The sequence below is a fragment of the Canis lupus genome, chromosome 26 (genome assembly GCF_048164855.1).
Source record: "Canis lupus baileyi chromosome 26, mCanLup2.hap1, whole genome shotgun sequence".
NCBI classification, from domain to species: Eukaryota; Metazoa; Chordata; class Mammalia; order Carnivora; family Canidae; genus Canis; species Canis lupus.
In genome coordinates, this window is record NC_132863.1 from 29,060,031 (window position 1) to 29,075,482 (window position 15,452).

A 15,452-nucleotide genomic window follows, 5' to 3' on the forward strand; every position below is an offset into this window, starting at 1 on the left:
TCCCCCCTTCCTTCTGCTTCCAATATGTCTGACCCTGCCCCCAATCTTACTTGCTGCCACCATTGTATTCTTCCTCAAATGTGGATCTGACCATGCCAGTGCCCTCCTGAAAGCCCTTTAATGATTTTCCATTGACACACCATGCACTGGTTCCCTCCTCAACTTCAATTATAAACCATCTCAAGGTATATGATTACCACTGCAACTCAGGCTACTCAAAGTACATTTTTTTTTCTGATGGTAGTTGGAATCAGCCAGTACGTAAAGGAAGCATGTTCTCAGAGAGACCCTTATTTCTTGAAAAGTGAAGGTTACAGAACCCACAGAGAGGGTCCCGGGAATCATTCACTGTTCCTTCATTTATAGGTGAAGAAATGGAGGCTCAGAGAGGATATATGACTTGGTCAGGGTTACTCAGGAAGTACATGGTATGGCTAGGACTAGTGTCCAAATTTTGAGTGTTTCTGTTGTCCTTGTCCCATAAGATTTTCTCAGTAATTAAAGATTTGACTTCTTACCTTTACAAAGGTGAACAGTGTCTTACAGTCCTAAGCAGATTCTTTTGAGATTGTAGGAGTAGGATCTCATGAATCCATAAAATAAAGTGAGACATTTCCCTCTAGTTAGGGGATGAGTGAATACCATCACAGGTTTCCATTGTATGGTGATAAGATACAAAGACTTTAATATAAAAATAGATGTGGCCTTTAATCATTTTCCAACTCCAGAAGCGCTGGTTCCAACTCTTTCCTGCATGTACTTCTTCTCTATCCCAAACCTAGGGCTTGCTTCACTTTCTTCCCTGGTTCCCTGGCTTGTGCCTATTATTCATGATTCCTCCAGCTTTCTACTCCCAAGCCACCTGCTAAGGAGTCTGAAATCCCAGTGTCCCCTTTGGGTTTCCTGGCCTGAGGGGTAAGTGTCAGCCCTCTTCCAGATTTTTTAGGACTTCCTTTCTCTCATTCCCAGTAATTTCACTGCATCGGAAGCCTACTAAAAACATAAGCAGATGGGATTTTATAGATTTACAAGGACATTTTCATAGTTTATTTTAATAGTTAATAACAGAAGAAGTGAGAAAGTTTGAACAGGTTTAACTCTCACACCAGGACAAAAGGGAGGAATAAGAAGGAGCATCTGGGCCACTCCACAAGTCCATCCTAAGTTTTTTTCCCCTCCCATCCCCTGCCCCTGAACTTCCCTGGGGTGGAACAGTGACTGCCTGTGGTGGATAACACACAGGTCTGGATGAATGCAACAGCAGCACTGCAGAATCCCAGTCTGCCTTTCTGTACTTTGGTTCTTCTCAACACTGGAAGAGTATTGCTTAGGAGAGTGTTTGCCAAAAATGTATATTTGTACCACTGGAGGCATGTGAGATGATGTTAGTATGTTGAACATTATTTTATGTATTGTTAAACATGTGTTTAAAAAACACATTATTAGCACACCACAATTCAGAGTTTTCCATTTAAAGATACACTGTTTCCTTTTAAAATAGACTTAAGTTTTAAAAAGAAAGTAAGTGGTTGTTACAGAATAAGATAATAGTACTTATGGTCTGTGGATAAGGCAGAAACCACAGAGGCAGACCACTAAGAAAAACCATGCTATGTTTTTCAACACTATGCTAGGGCTTTGATTATTAGAGGCTTTTCAGTTGATAACAGGTGTATTATAAATAGTTGTCTGAAATAAAAACTTTTTTTTTTTTTTTTTTTTGAAATAAAAACTTTTTCCATCAATATTTTATTCCAGATGATTTTTTTCCCTCTGTCACTGTGCTGGTTCGAGGAATGTCTGGAAGACTTGCTTGGGCACAACAACTTTGCCTTTTACCCAGAGGAGCAAAAGCAAATCAGAAGGTATCCATTAGATGTTACAGGGAAGTGACAAGGAGTGAGTGAGCGCATGCTAGTGTGCATGCGTGTTATGATTTAAAGGTTAAATAACATCCCAACAAAATTCATTGGTAAATACTTTTGATCCTAGCCAGGGTTCAGTCAGTTGGTTCACATCAGAATCATCTTAGGAGGCCATAATTCCCACATCCTCTAAATTACTCTTTAAAGACATCTTTAAGGTTGATGTGTTTTCAAAAAGCTTTCCAGGTGATTCTGATATCTGTTTATGATTAGGAACTACTGTTCTGAGCTGTGGCCTCAGTTTTTAATGTAACGTTAAAATATAATAAAACTCAGGTAAACACCATATATGCAAAACATTCGGCCAGATTCGTGATCTCTCTGGCAGCAGGACTTAGTTTCAAATCATTTTTATATAATTTATTTCTGTATAATTGATAATACACCTTATAAGTTTTTGAATATGCTGTATACTGAAATCTTATTTGGGGTGGCATAGTTTATTTTCTTTATAACATTTGTAATTTTGTGAGTAAAATTTGCTTATGGGAAAAGGTTGGAAAATTCAGATAATCAGGAAGAAGTCTTAAGTCATCTGGACTCTCGCCTTCTAGAAGTAGTCACTCTTAATATTTTAGTGGATTTCTTTACAATATTTTTTACTTTCTGTACACAATAATATTAAATAGAATTTGAGTCCCATTTGTATGCTGTTCTTTTCACTTATTATATTACAAGCTTATACTTATGTTACTAAAAATTCTTTAAAATATGACTTCATAAAATGTCACCAGCATTTAAGAGAGACAACCGCAAAACTGGAGCATGTGTCTAAAATCATTTAACATCCTAGATGTCTTTTAGGTGAGATACGTTTTTACCCTGTGAGGAACACACCTCTGTTTTCATATGGTGGCGTCATGCAGATCACATTCCGTCAGCACTGTAAGCCACTAAATTAGCATTAAAGACAGGAGGAAGGAGATCAGGAAAAGAACGAAAATTTGTTGATGGTTTAATATGTGTGTTATACATTTTTATTTAATCATTACAACAACCTTGTGATGGATTATTTCCACTTCAGTTGCAAAAACAAATCTGCACAGTTAATGTATGTTAAAGCAGGGATTTGGAGCCATGAGGATCTGGATTTGGTATTCATTTGAACTCACTGTCTAGAGAGCCCCAGTGGACCTAAACTTGTACTTTGTTATATAGGATAATTTGAGACCCCTTGGGGAAGAGGAAAGTTTGAGTCTTAAGCTCTGAACTGCCTTATCCATTGGTTTGCCACTTAATATGAGAGATTCTGGCCTGGGGCAGTTGAGGTTTACAACCCGTAAGTCAAAAAATCTACAAATTGATGAACATTTTTATAATAGTAAAAGAGTACCCTGGAACACAGGCTATTTACCTTTGTGTTAGCAGTGGTATTTGTAGATTATTACTGAGTTCTAGTGTTATGTAATCCCAGGAAAACAGGCATCCAAGAGACCAGGGAAGTACATGTCATCACAGATGGCACCAAATGTAATACACATAATATTATTTGTTTTATTTTAACAGCTTTTTGTACCTGAACCTCGTCCAATTCCTAAAAATGATGTTGGATTTAAATATACTGTCAAACATCGACCATTTCCTGAAGAGGTGGATAAGATTCCTTTTGTGAAAGCAGATCTGAGCATTCCAGATTTGCATGAAATTGTCACTGAAGAAGTAAGATAAGTTATTGTCAGCTTTTGTTAAAGGGAATTACTATAAACATTCTTGAACAACTGCCATGGTTGAGACTACTTTTTTTTTTTAATTATGTTACTGGAGGTGATTCATAAGATGGCATAGATCTCTGTCATCCAGGTTATCATGGAAGACAGTTATAGTTTGTGGCTGATTGAAAGGACCTGGACTTCTCTCGTAGAGAGGTGTCTGGGCTGCCAGGGCTGGTCCGTGGTAGGTTTCTGCAGGATGGGGATATGATCAGACTCTCGTGGAGGATATTTGGAGAAGGGAGACCCATTCAGAGACTTTGCTGACCATTCAGACAGGGAAAAGGAAGGACCGCCTGACTGATACTGGAAGTTGAAACACATGGAATGTGCCGTAGCGGTAGACCCAGGCAGGCTTCAGTTGGTAAAGGAAGCCAAAGAGCTGAAGAGTATAGATTCTAAACCTGAGTGACAAACTATCAGTGCTACTTACAGAAATATGGATTAGTTAGGAAGAGGACAGATTTGGGAAGATGGGAAAAATGTATTTGGTTTTAGATTAATATATAGTTAGATTAAGTAATTGGTATCTTAGGTCAAGAGAGAAGAGTTATAAGAAGTACGGGACAGAAGGATGTCAGGATATGAGAGAACAGAAGGGCAGAAATGGAGGCTGCTTATACTAGCCAGGGAGATGAGGGAGAAGGAGCACTAAGGAGAGGCCCCTGGATTTTGGCATGAACGTGCCGGTGACCTTTGAGAGCAGTTCCAAAGGAGTGTTAAAGTCAGGGACAGGAGGGTAAGGGGCTGGGAGAGGCATGGTTAATGAGCGACAGTGAACATAGACTATACTGTTAGCACTTAAGAGAAGGGTATAGAGTAGATAATAGCATGAGGAAATTGTATAGCTAAGGCAAGGCAAAGCTAGATTTTACTTCTCTTTTTCCTTTCTCTCTTTTTTTAAACTCATGGATGTGAGGAATATGAACATGCTTAGAAGCTGAGAGGAAGGAAGCAGTGGAGAAGGGCTTGTGTCTGCTAACACTGTAAGATGGGCTAGGAAAAACCATGATTAATAGAATAAGGCCCTGGAGGCAGTAGGGTCAAGATTCTAAGTGATTGCATCTAGAAGAACCATATTTCTGGTTAGACAGAGGAGGAGAGAGCAGGTGGAGATTCAGAGACATTTAAAGGTGGAAAGGAGGGAAACTGAAGGATCTTATGTAAATTTTAATTTTAGCTCTTAGCAATGAAATAGGGAATAAAAGATGGCTCATAATATTGCCAGGCAGCCCAGCCCAAGTTAAGTAGCATCGCCTGTAGTGAAATTATTTAACTCACTGTGCTGACATTCTTCGAAAATCCTTGAGGTCTGGAGGCATTAAGTTAAAAAATTTGAGTGGTATGGAGATGGATGGGGTAAAAATATGGAAGAGTCAAAAAACATAGCCATTTATATGTTTAGAAGAGGTACTAAGATGTTAGACTTGGGGGATTAGGCTTGGTTGGGAAGTAGGTGTAGGTAAAGCCAGGTACTAAATGGCCTGGGAAAATAGGAGGAGGAATTGAATGCTCACAGTGCTGGCAAAGCACAGCTTGAGGAGTGAAAGTGTGGGAGAGCTGTAGGACGGGTCTTATGGTTGGAGAAGAGAATCTCAGGATTGTAATTCTTAAAGTACAGCTTCTCTAAGGTACAGAGTGTGCTCATGGATGGCCAAAGTTGTGAAGTTTGAGGAGGTTATGGAAATAAAAGCCAAGCAATTGCAAGGATCATTGCTCGCACCACAGAGGATGGAGTTTAAACTAGAATTGTTCAGAAGGGAAGCAAGGGTTGCGGAGAGTCTCTGAATCTAGTGGAGTAATCCGTATGGACGAGGACTTTCAACATGAGGCCCCTGCAGGGTGAGGGTGGACAGTGATCTGGGAGTGGGAATGAAAGCAACAACCCTGTCCCCTTTCATGCCTGTTTGAGGGGAAGCAGAGATAGAATGGTTTCATTTACAGCAAGGAGATGAAGGACATCATTGTTGAGGCGATAGCGCAGGGGTTTTTGGTATTTGTTTTAACCTTGAACATGTTTGCTTGGTTGCAATCTCTATTGAGTTGAAACTCAGTGTTGATCACTGAAAATTATCTGCATTTTTTTCATTGCTTAATACTTTATTTTTAAATTATGATTAATCCTAATACTTTTTTAAGATAGTTCCAAAAAAATTAAATATTTGGTTTATTTCAGTTAGAAGAGAGACATGAAAAATTAAGGAATGGCATGGCCCAGCAGATTGCTTATGAAATACACCTTGAACAACAAAGTGAGGAAGAATTGCAGAAGAGAAGTTTTCCTGATCCAATTACGGATTGTAAGCCTCCACCTCCTGCCCAAGAATTCCAAACAGCACGCCTCTTCCTTTCACACTTTGGATTTTTGTCTTTAGAAGCATTGAAGGTAATTTTCCTAAATATCTTTGAGTAAATATATTCATAAATTAACATGAAGTTGATGATAGCTAAAACATTTTTTATGCAAATAGAAGAAATTAAAAAAATAAATCTTACCCTGCATGCAAGTAAATGAAATTCTGTGGTGCTGCAATTTTTACTTTGTAAGTCCAAAACAGTTTGTCCCACGAATCCTTCAGGATTGAGGAGACAATCCCCCTATCTGAGGGAGATGCTTTGGTAATACACTAAGTTCTGAAATTCCCTGTGTAGGACCCATATCACATGTATAAATGAAATCTATAGATAATTAGAAAAAGAATATTAAAAATCTCCTAATGAACATTTATGACTGAAGGTACAGGCTATAATGAGCTCTGCTCTTTCATACCACTTTTAAAAAGTAACAAGTATTTGTGAGCCGAGAACTTCTTATGTTGTGTAGGTTCTAAGATCAGACTGGCTGGGTTTATAGCCTAGTGATGCTTGCCAGCTGTGCAGTCTTGGGCAGTTGCCTGATGTCTCTGAGTCTTAGCTCCACATCTGTGAGGAGACGATGAAAGTACCCACCTCACTATGGCTGTGTGAGACTGGGTGAGATGCTTCATGCTTTATTTAGCACACAGCTGGCCAGCCTGGAAGGTAAATACTGCCTTTTTTTTTTTTTTAAATAGGCTCCATGCACAGTGTGGGACTTGAATTCACAACTCTGAGATTAAGAGTCACACACTCTACTGACTGAACCAGCCAGGGCCCTGATATTGCCATTATTCTTTATTCCATTATCCTTAAAACAGTTTTATAAAGAAAAGAGATACTATTCCTATTTTCTAGATGTGGAAACAGGCTAAAAGTGTGAAATAGCTTGCTTGAGGTGAACTTGGGATTTGTACTAAGGCCTCTTTATTTTGAAAAGCAGAATTGAAGAGTGCTAGGCAAAAAGTTACTCATTGCACAAGTTGTCCCCTGCCCTCACTCCCTAGCAGCTGCTTGGTTAAAGGCCATTTAACTTTTTAGAAAAGAAGGGGCAAGGGCACCTGGGTGGCTCAGCAGTTGAGTGGCTGCCTTTGGCTCATGGCATGATTCTGGGTCCAGGATTGAGTCCCGTATCAGGCTTCCTGCGAGGAGCTTGCTTCTCCCTCTGTGTCTCTGCCTGTGTCTCTGTGTCTCATGAATGAATAAATAAAATCTTAAAAAAAAAAAAAAAAAGGAAAGAAGGGGCAACATTGCTAGTTTTAGGTTTCAGCACACTGATGGAAAATGTTCTGTGTTGTAGAAAAGTGAGTTGGTGATGGAGAGTATGAACATTACTCTGAGCTCACAGAAGTGGCAGGAAGGACAGAGGGAGAGAAAGAATCTCAAGCAGGCTTCAGTGCAGAGCCTGATGTGGGGCTCAGTCTCACAACCCTGAGATCATGACCTGAGCAGAAATCAGGACTGGGCCACTTAACCAAAATTACAATCATAGTATGATCTTTATTGTCTTTAACAAAAAAGACAATTGATAGGAAGTACACAAGAATGTTAAATAGTTTCTTTAGGATAATGGTGGTGCTTATTCCTGCCACTTTATAAGTTTTTTACTTAATATTTATTAAACTATGAACAAGTGTTGGTCTTATATATTTTTTTAAAGATTTTATTTATCTATGAGAAACATATGGGGTGGGGGTGGGGGATGGGCAGAGTCACAGGCAGAGGGAGAAGCAGGCTCCATCCTGGGAGCCTGACGTAGGACTCAATCCCTGGTCTCCAGGATCACGCCCTGGGCTGAAGGTGGCGCTAAACCGCTGAGCCACACAGGCTGCCCAAGTGTCGGTTTTATAATTAGAGTAGTGAAAAGAGAGAATAATTTCTCCTTTCTTCCTTTGGTGGTAGGAACCTGCAAATAGTCGCCTACCTCCTCACCTTATTGCACTTGACTCCACGATACCTGGATTTTTTGATGACATTGGATATCTGGATCTCTTGCCGTGTCGTCCCTTTGACACAGTTTTTATTTTCTATATGAAACCAGGTCAGAAAACAAACCAGGAGGTAAGATTTCTGAATTTGGGGGATAATTTTTTATGCTGTAAATGTAAGAAGTTTTACTTGCCTTGTGCTTATCCATAGTAGGAGATAGGTTATACTTGATGCTTAAAGACTCGTGAACCAGTTCAGAATGGAATTAATGAAAATTATCATGCTCAGAGTCCTAAGTCTTGACACTCAAAAGAATGTGATTAGGGAGGAGCCACAATGTGTCTTTCTTCCCCTTAAGGAATTTAGATTGATAGGACAAAAGAAACTAAAATACAGAAGGTTAGCAACAAAAAGCTAAAACTAGGCCCTGTTGTTTAAGAAGAGTGAAAAACAGCAGTAGATATTTGCTGAACATCTTCTGTGTGGCTCACTGTGCCTGGGTATAGAAGTAAGTAACAGTCTTTCCTCCTGAGGAGCTCATCTTCTAGGTAATATCGAAAGCAGGTAAATTTCAGTTGAGGCCTGCTTAGCATATGTTTGGGAAAAGACCTCCTGAAATAAAGTAAAGGGTAAAAATGGAAGACTTAAGTAAAATTTAAGTTAAAGAAAACTTTTAAGTTTTAGAGTAGGAGAATGATGAAGAAAAATAAAAGGGGATAATGGGAAACTGAGAGTAAATGACAAAAGATTTAAAGCATCTGTTGGAAATGAATAGTTGAAACACAGAATAGGCAGGCACCTACCAATTTTTGACTAGGAAAGGGCCGAAATTATATTTATCAAATACAGTATTAGATGTGTAGGGCATTATGACTACATGATCTTGGAATTTTACTATAGTCCGTGTAACACTGTTAGCTTATCAAATTGAAGATACTTTAAGAAATTTATCAAAGTCACAAAATGTTTATTTTTATTATAAGCAGTATTTCAAATTATTAGTGAACTACTAGAAAATGAGAGGTGAACAAGCTCTACAGGGTATCTAACCTCCCAAAACTACTGTCTAAGGGGGGGGAGACAGATGACTAAATAAACAAGAATTGTAAAGTATGTTAATTAGAAGCATGTTTTAGGAGCCATAACCAGGAAAACCTAACCTCGTTTGGAGTTTAGGAGGAAAAGACATTTTTCTGATATCTGCAGTTATGTTTGCAGTAGGTAAAAAGGTAGAAGCAGGTTGTTACTAACAAAGTAGTAGCATATGTAATGACCCTGGAGGTAAGAGAGAATTCCATCTTCACAAAATTCATTGTGGAGTGAGTATACTTGGAGCTTAGGAGGATATGGGCTTATGGTAGCTGGAGGTGAGACCAGTGGACTCCAGGTTTTTGAAAGAACCTCAGAATGGGGTAGATTGGAGCAATTGGGGATTTGTTTGGAAGAAGTCTAATGCATGGTTCATATGACAATAATAGGGCCATTTTTCTCCTTCCTGTAAAAGAAGACATAAACCATTGAAGTAGCTCTTAAACTAATTTAGTTACCTTAGCTCTTTAGGGACTGAGAGTGATTAGAACAATGCACATTTTCTGCAGCCTCCTGTAGAATGTCTGAGCCCCACCTTTCCTAGGCACAGGGTGGCTTTAGATTAATTTCTAGCTGCCAGTCAGTGGCTTTGTAGGTTGAATTTGACTCATCTATTGCATCTTGATGCAATACTTTTCAGAAATTGTTTATTTAAAACTTTCACTCCTGAATAAAAATTTTAATTGGAAAAAAACTGGAAGTGGCTGTCAAATCAGTTTTTTGGCACTTACATGACTGTGAAGCGCTGTGGGTGAACTACATATGTGTACTTCTAATGAGAAGTGTTTAAGACATAATGGCCTGGCAATTTTTGCCCAGTGGATTGACAAGTAATAGAAGGAACACTCCATATTTTGGTTTGATCACGCCTCTGTATGGTCTTGACATAGATCAGCATTGATGAACCACATCTGTGACTTGTGGACTCTGTCACTGTCTTTTGAGTGGGGGGAACTTTTAAAAGTAGTGATTCCAGGATATAAAATCAATGCACAGAAATCAGTTATATTCCTATACACTAACAATGAGACAGAAGAAAGAGAAATTGAGTAGATTCCATTTACAATTGCACCAAAAACCGTAAGATACCCAGGAATAAACTTAACCAAAGAGTCAAAGGATCTGTACTTAGGAAACTATAGAACACTCTTGAAGGAAATTGAGGAAGACACAAAGAATGGAAAAATGTTCCATGCTCTTGGACTGGAAGAACAAATACTTTTAAAATGTCATGCTTCAGAAAAAAAAAAAAAAAGTCATGCTTCCCAGAGCAGTCTATACTTTCAAGTCTGTACCATCAACTTTTTTCACAGAGCTAGAACAAATAATCTTAAAATTTGTATGGAACCAGAAAAGACCCCAAATAGTCAAAGGAATGTTGAAAAAGTAAACCAAAGCTGGTGGCATCACAATTCAGGACTTCAAGCTTTATCACAAAGCTATAATCATCAAGACAATATGGTACTGGCACAAAAACAGATATAGATCAGTGGAAAAGAATAGAGAACCCAGAAATGGACCCTCAACTCTGTGGTCAGCTAATCAACAAAGCAGGAAAGACTATCCAATGGACAAAAGACAGTCTTTTCAACAAATGGTTTTGGGAAAATTGGGCAGCCACATGCAGAAGAATGAACCTGGAGCATCTCCTTACACCATATGTAAAAATAGCTGGATAAAAGATCTACATGTGAGACAGGAATCCATCAAAATCCTGGAGGAGAACACAGGCAGCCACCTCTCTGACCTCGGTTGCAGCAACTTCTTGCTAGACGTGTCTCCAAAGGCAAGGGAAACAAAGGCAAAAGTGAACTATTAGGACTTCATCAAAATCAAAAGCTTTTGCGCAGCAAAGGAAACATTTGACAAAACCAAAAGACGGCTGACAGAATGGGAGAAGGTATTTGCAAGTATCTTATAAGATAAAGGGCTACCAAAATCTATAAAGAACTTACCAAACTCAACACCCAAAGAACAAATCATTCAATCAAGAAATTGATAGAAGACATGAACAAGACATTTCCCCAAAGAAGACATACAAATGGCCAACAGACACATGAAAAAATGCTCAACATCGCTCATCATCTGGGAACTACAGATCAAAATCACCATGAGATACCACCTCACACTAGTCAAAATGGCTAAAATTAACAAGTCAGGAAATGACAGATGTTAGTGAGGTTTCAGAGAAAGAGGAATCCTTCTACATTGTTGGTGGGAATGCAAGCTGGTGCAGCTGCTCTGGAAAACAGTATGGAGGTTCCTCAAAAAGTTGAAAATAGAGCTACCCTACCACCTAACAATTGCACTACTGGGTATTTACTCCAGAGATACAAATATAGTCCTCTGAAGGGGCACCTACATCCCCATATTAATAGCAAATTCCACGATAGCCAAACTATGGAAAGAACCCAGATGTCCATTGACAGATGAATGGATAAAGATGTGGTATGTGTATACACACGCACGCACACACATACACATACATATAGTGGAATACTACTTAGCCATAAAAAATGAACTCTTAAAAAAAAATGAACTCTTGCCTTTTGCTACAATATGGATGGAACTAGAGGGTATTATGCTAAGCAAAATAAGTCAATCAGAGAAAGACAGTTATGATTTCACTCAAACATGGAATTTAAGGAACAAAACAGAGGATCATAGGAGAAGAGAGGAAAAAATGTAACAGGATGAAACCAGAGGACAAACCATAAGACTCTTAACCATAGGAAACAAACAAACCCTGGCTGGAGGGAAGGGGGTAGGGAGATGGGGTAACTGGGTGTTGGACGTTAAGGAGGATATGTGATGTAATGAGCACTGAGTGTTATATAAGACTGATGAATCACTGAACTCTACCTCTGAAACTAATATATTAACTAATTGAATTTAGAATTTAAAAATACTGCAATCAATATAAATGTACAATCTCCCTAAAAGCCAATAAATTGACACCAGGTAAAAATAAAAAATAAAAATAGTGATTCTAGGATCCTACCTCTGCTGGTGTTGTGTAGAAGTCCACAATGGTCTACGAGAATCTCATGTTCACAAAATTGTACAGGTGACAGAATTATGTTGATCTGGTACTACAGAATCCATGTCAGCTCACTCCTCTCTGAATTAAAGAATGCCTCAAAACAGGATTATAGGGGAAAAGAGTAAAAAATAAAACAAGATGAAATTAGAGAGGGAGACAAACCATGAGAGACTCTTAATCATAGGAAACAAACTGGGGGTTGCTGGAGGGGAAGGAGGTGGGAAGCTGGGGTAACTGGCTGATGGGCATTAAGGAAGGCATGTGATGTAATAAGCACTGAGTATTATATAAGACTGATAAATCATGGACCTCTGCCTCTGAAACCAATAATACATTATATGTTCATTAATTAAATTTAAACAAATTTTAAAAATGTAAAAAAAATTAAAAATACCTCATCTCTATTTGCTGATTTTGAGTGCTATCAACAGTGATACCAATTGCAGTGTTGATAGGTGATCCTTGTACTCTTTGCCTTTGTGTTGTATGATTTATTTTTTTATAGACCTAAGTTCATACTGCATACTTTTAATATTCTATTTTAGATATTAAATTATAGGTTGAATGATCTTAGATTAAGAACTATAGATCAAATACATCACTTAATTGTCATTTATGCTTATAAGGTAATAATGCTAATACAAAATTAAAATTAAATGTTTTATAATTACTAAGTAAAAAGTTTGATGAAATGTCCAAGAAAAAAATATTCCCTGGGTGATTTTGATACATGCATTTTGATTTTGATAATTTGTAGAGGATTTCCCACTTTCCTGCCTTTAGCATAGAGTTTTCAACAGCAGCACTATTACTCTTTTAGGCTAGCTAGATAATTCTTCATTATGGAAGCTGTCCTATAAAAAGGACATTTAGCAGCATCTTTGGCCTCTACTCACCAGATACCAGTAGCATCCCATAAGTTGTGATTTCCCCCTCCAGGTGCCTCCTGGAGGGGGAAGTCACCCCTGTGAGAACAACAGTTTTAGGGGGTTTTCTTTTTGAGGCCATTTGTAAAAAGCCCAGGTATTAAATCTGGTATTTAGTGAGGAGCAGAGAACCTTCTGATCACCTTATTTTATGCTAAAATGGCTGCATTCTCTTCTTTGGACTAAGAGGAGGATGTTTTCTCACTTGTTTGTTAATTATACCTAATCTTCATTGAACTTATTAAAAATAGATTTGTACCTTTTACAGCCTTTGTCATGGTGTGTAATAAAATAATCACATACCTGTGTAATGTGTCTCACTAAGCAGACAGTAAAGTCTGTGAAGATAGGGACATAGCAGTTTTAGTTTACTTTTAGTAAACACATCTGGTTCAGTAATTGTTTTGCTAGAGAGGGAGCTAGAATTATCTCACTTAATCTTCACAACCATTGTTACTATCTCTGCTTTAGAGATGAAGACACTGAAAGAGTGAGGTTAAGAAACTTTCCCAAGACCCAGCCATTTGAACCCAAATCTGTCTAACTTCTATAGAAGCATCATTTTTAACTATAGAAATGTATTCCCAAGTTTATTCTGAGCTTAGGCTTGATTTGTCAGGTACTTCAAAGCTAACTGATTTTTATGGAGATTTATTTTGATATGCTCTTTTGTTTCCTTCATTATAGCTGATGATTGGTATGTATTTCAGATTTTAAAGAATGTGGAATCTTCCAGAAATGTTCAGCCACATTTCCTAGAATTTTTGCTCTCCCTTGGCTGGTCAGTAGATGTGGGCAGACACCCAGGTTGGACTGGGCATGTTTCTACCAGTTGGTCTATTAACAGTTGTGATGATGGTGAAGGACCTGAACAAGGTAAAACTCATAATGGTCATTGTTTTTTCTTGTTTTATTATTCTTAATTTCTGTCTCTTTAAGTTTGTAGTCTTATTTTACAAATAAACCAGAGGTATATTAAAGAATATTTTTCTCCTAATTCTAGTCCTGACAAGAAGTCACTTAACACTAGTTTATATATTCTTTCAGATGTCTTCTGTATATGGGGGCGGGGGGGGGAGGAATTAAAGAAAGATAGACAGTTCATATAAAATTCATGGCTCAAATGTCACAAGGCTAATAATAATAAGTTCCTAAACTAGCAGCAGTTTGCTAGCAAGTACATTTTGTCCTTTGTCCAATACAGTTTTCTATTAAAAGGTGTGTTATATAGACTTTGTGGTTATCATTAAAGGTTACATTTTTGGGATATTACATAAAAACCTTTGTAGTAAACAGCTATCTCTGAGAGATTGATGCCCATATCTACAAATCTTCCTGAGGAAGATAATCAGGATAATAAATACAAGAGCAAGTATAAATTTAAACTTAAGACCTTTACCCTCTCCTCCTCCCCCCCACAATGCTCTTTCTTCTGAGGGCTCCTGAAGAGCACTGGAGAGTTAATATCTCTGAAGGGGGTGATACCTGTGTCCACGCTTTGAATTACTAGAGTTGCTCTGTGAGCAAGATTGTACCCTCTCAAGGTTTCCAATTGAATACCATTGTGACTTGTGACCTGTCATTTTTTTCTAATTTCAGTCAAGGCTAAATCTAAGTATTTAGGGATATACTCCAATTTTAATTTACATATATCCTTTAATATATGCTTGAGTATATCTAATTCCCATAAGTAAATTTATAAAGGATATGCACATGTTTCAATTTGATAAATGTATCATTGAATGCTTATGGTTGCAGTAACAGAAGACTTGACCCAAACTGGCTTATATTTTAAAAGTCATTTATTGTCTCATGTAGTAAATGAAAATTCTAGAGATTAGTGTACATTTTTGTTGTCATTTGATCAACACCCTGTTCTCTTTCTCTGCAGTTTTCCTTTAGCTCTGCTGTCCATATGTTGGCTTTTTCCTTAGCCTGGCTTCTCTCATAGTACCAAAAGGCAGTTCCAGGCTTTATATTCACATGCCAACCCTCGCCTGAAGAGGAGAGATTAGCTGGGTCTCAGAACCTCCCTACTTCCAGTCCTGAGATATGCAGTGATTTGGCCACTCTACACGTGTGGCCGTAGCAAGAGAGATGGAATGACTCTTAACCCTGGTAGAGAGATAAAGACAAGGTAGAGCCAGTGTGAAGGGTCAGTTCCACTCACAGTTCACATCTGCTACAGAGCAGAGGAGGGTGGAGTGGGTGTTGGGGCAGTAACCCAAGTGTCTATTACAGTAGACACAAAGTGCCTTCCCAGAGTCTAAACCAGGAGTTGGCAAACTATGCTGTTTTTGCAAATAAAGTTTGCCACATCCTCACCAACATTAGGTATCTTCCAATCTGCTAGGTGAGAAGTTTTCTGAATTAATTGATTAATTAAGATTTTTAATTTACTTATTCATGAGAGACAGAGAGAGAGGCAGAGATAGGCAGAGAGAGAAGCAGGCTCCATGCAGGGAGCCCAGTGTGG

At 38.2% G+C, this 15,452-nt stretch overlaps 1 protein-coding gene across 7 annotated transcripts in view; it reads left to right on the plus strand.

The window, feature by feature from the left end:
- Window positions 1–15,452, plus strand: part of RALGAPB (Ral GTPase activating protein non-catalytic subunit beta) — an 83,032-nt gene that overhangs the window by 52,356 nt on the left and 15,224 nt on the right. For all 7 annotated transcript variants that reach the window (XM_072801003.1, XM_072801008.1, XM_072801009.1 and 4 more), the window contains 5 exons: window positions 1,759–1,865; window positions 3,432–3,584; window positions 5,811–6,020; window positions 7,892–8,050; window positions 13,687–13,852. In XM_072801003.1, coding sequence (XP_072657104.1) covers window positions 1,759–1,865; window positions 3,432–3,584; window positions 5,811–6,020; window positions 7,892–8,050; window positions 13,687–13,852 — 795 coding nt within the window. The remainder of the gene's footprint in view (window positions 1–1,758; window positions 1,866–3,431; window positions 3,585–5,810; window positions 6,021–7,891; window positions 8,051–13,686; window positions 13,853–15,452) is intronic.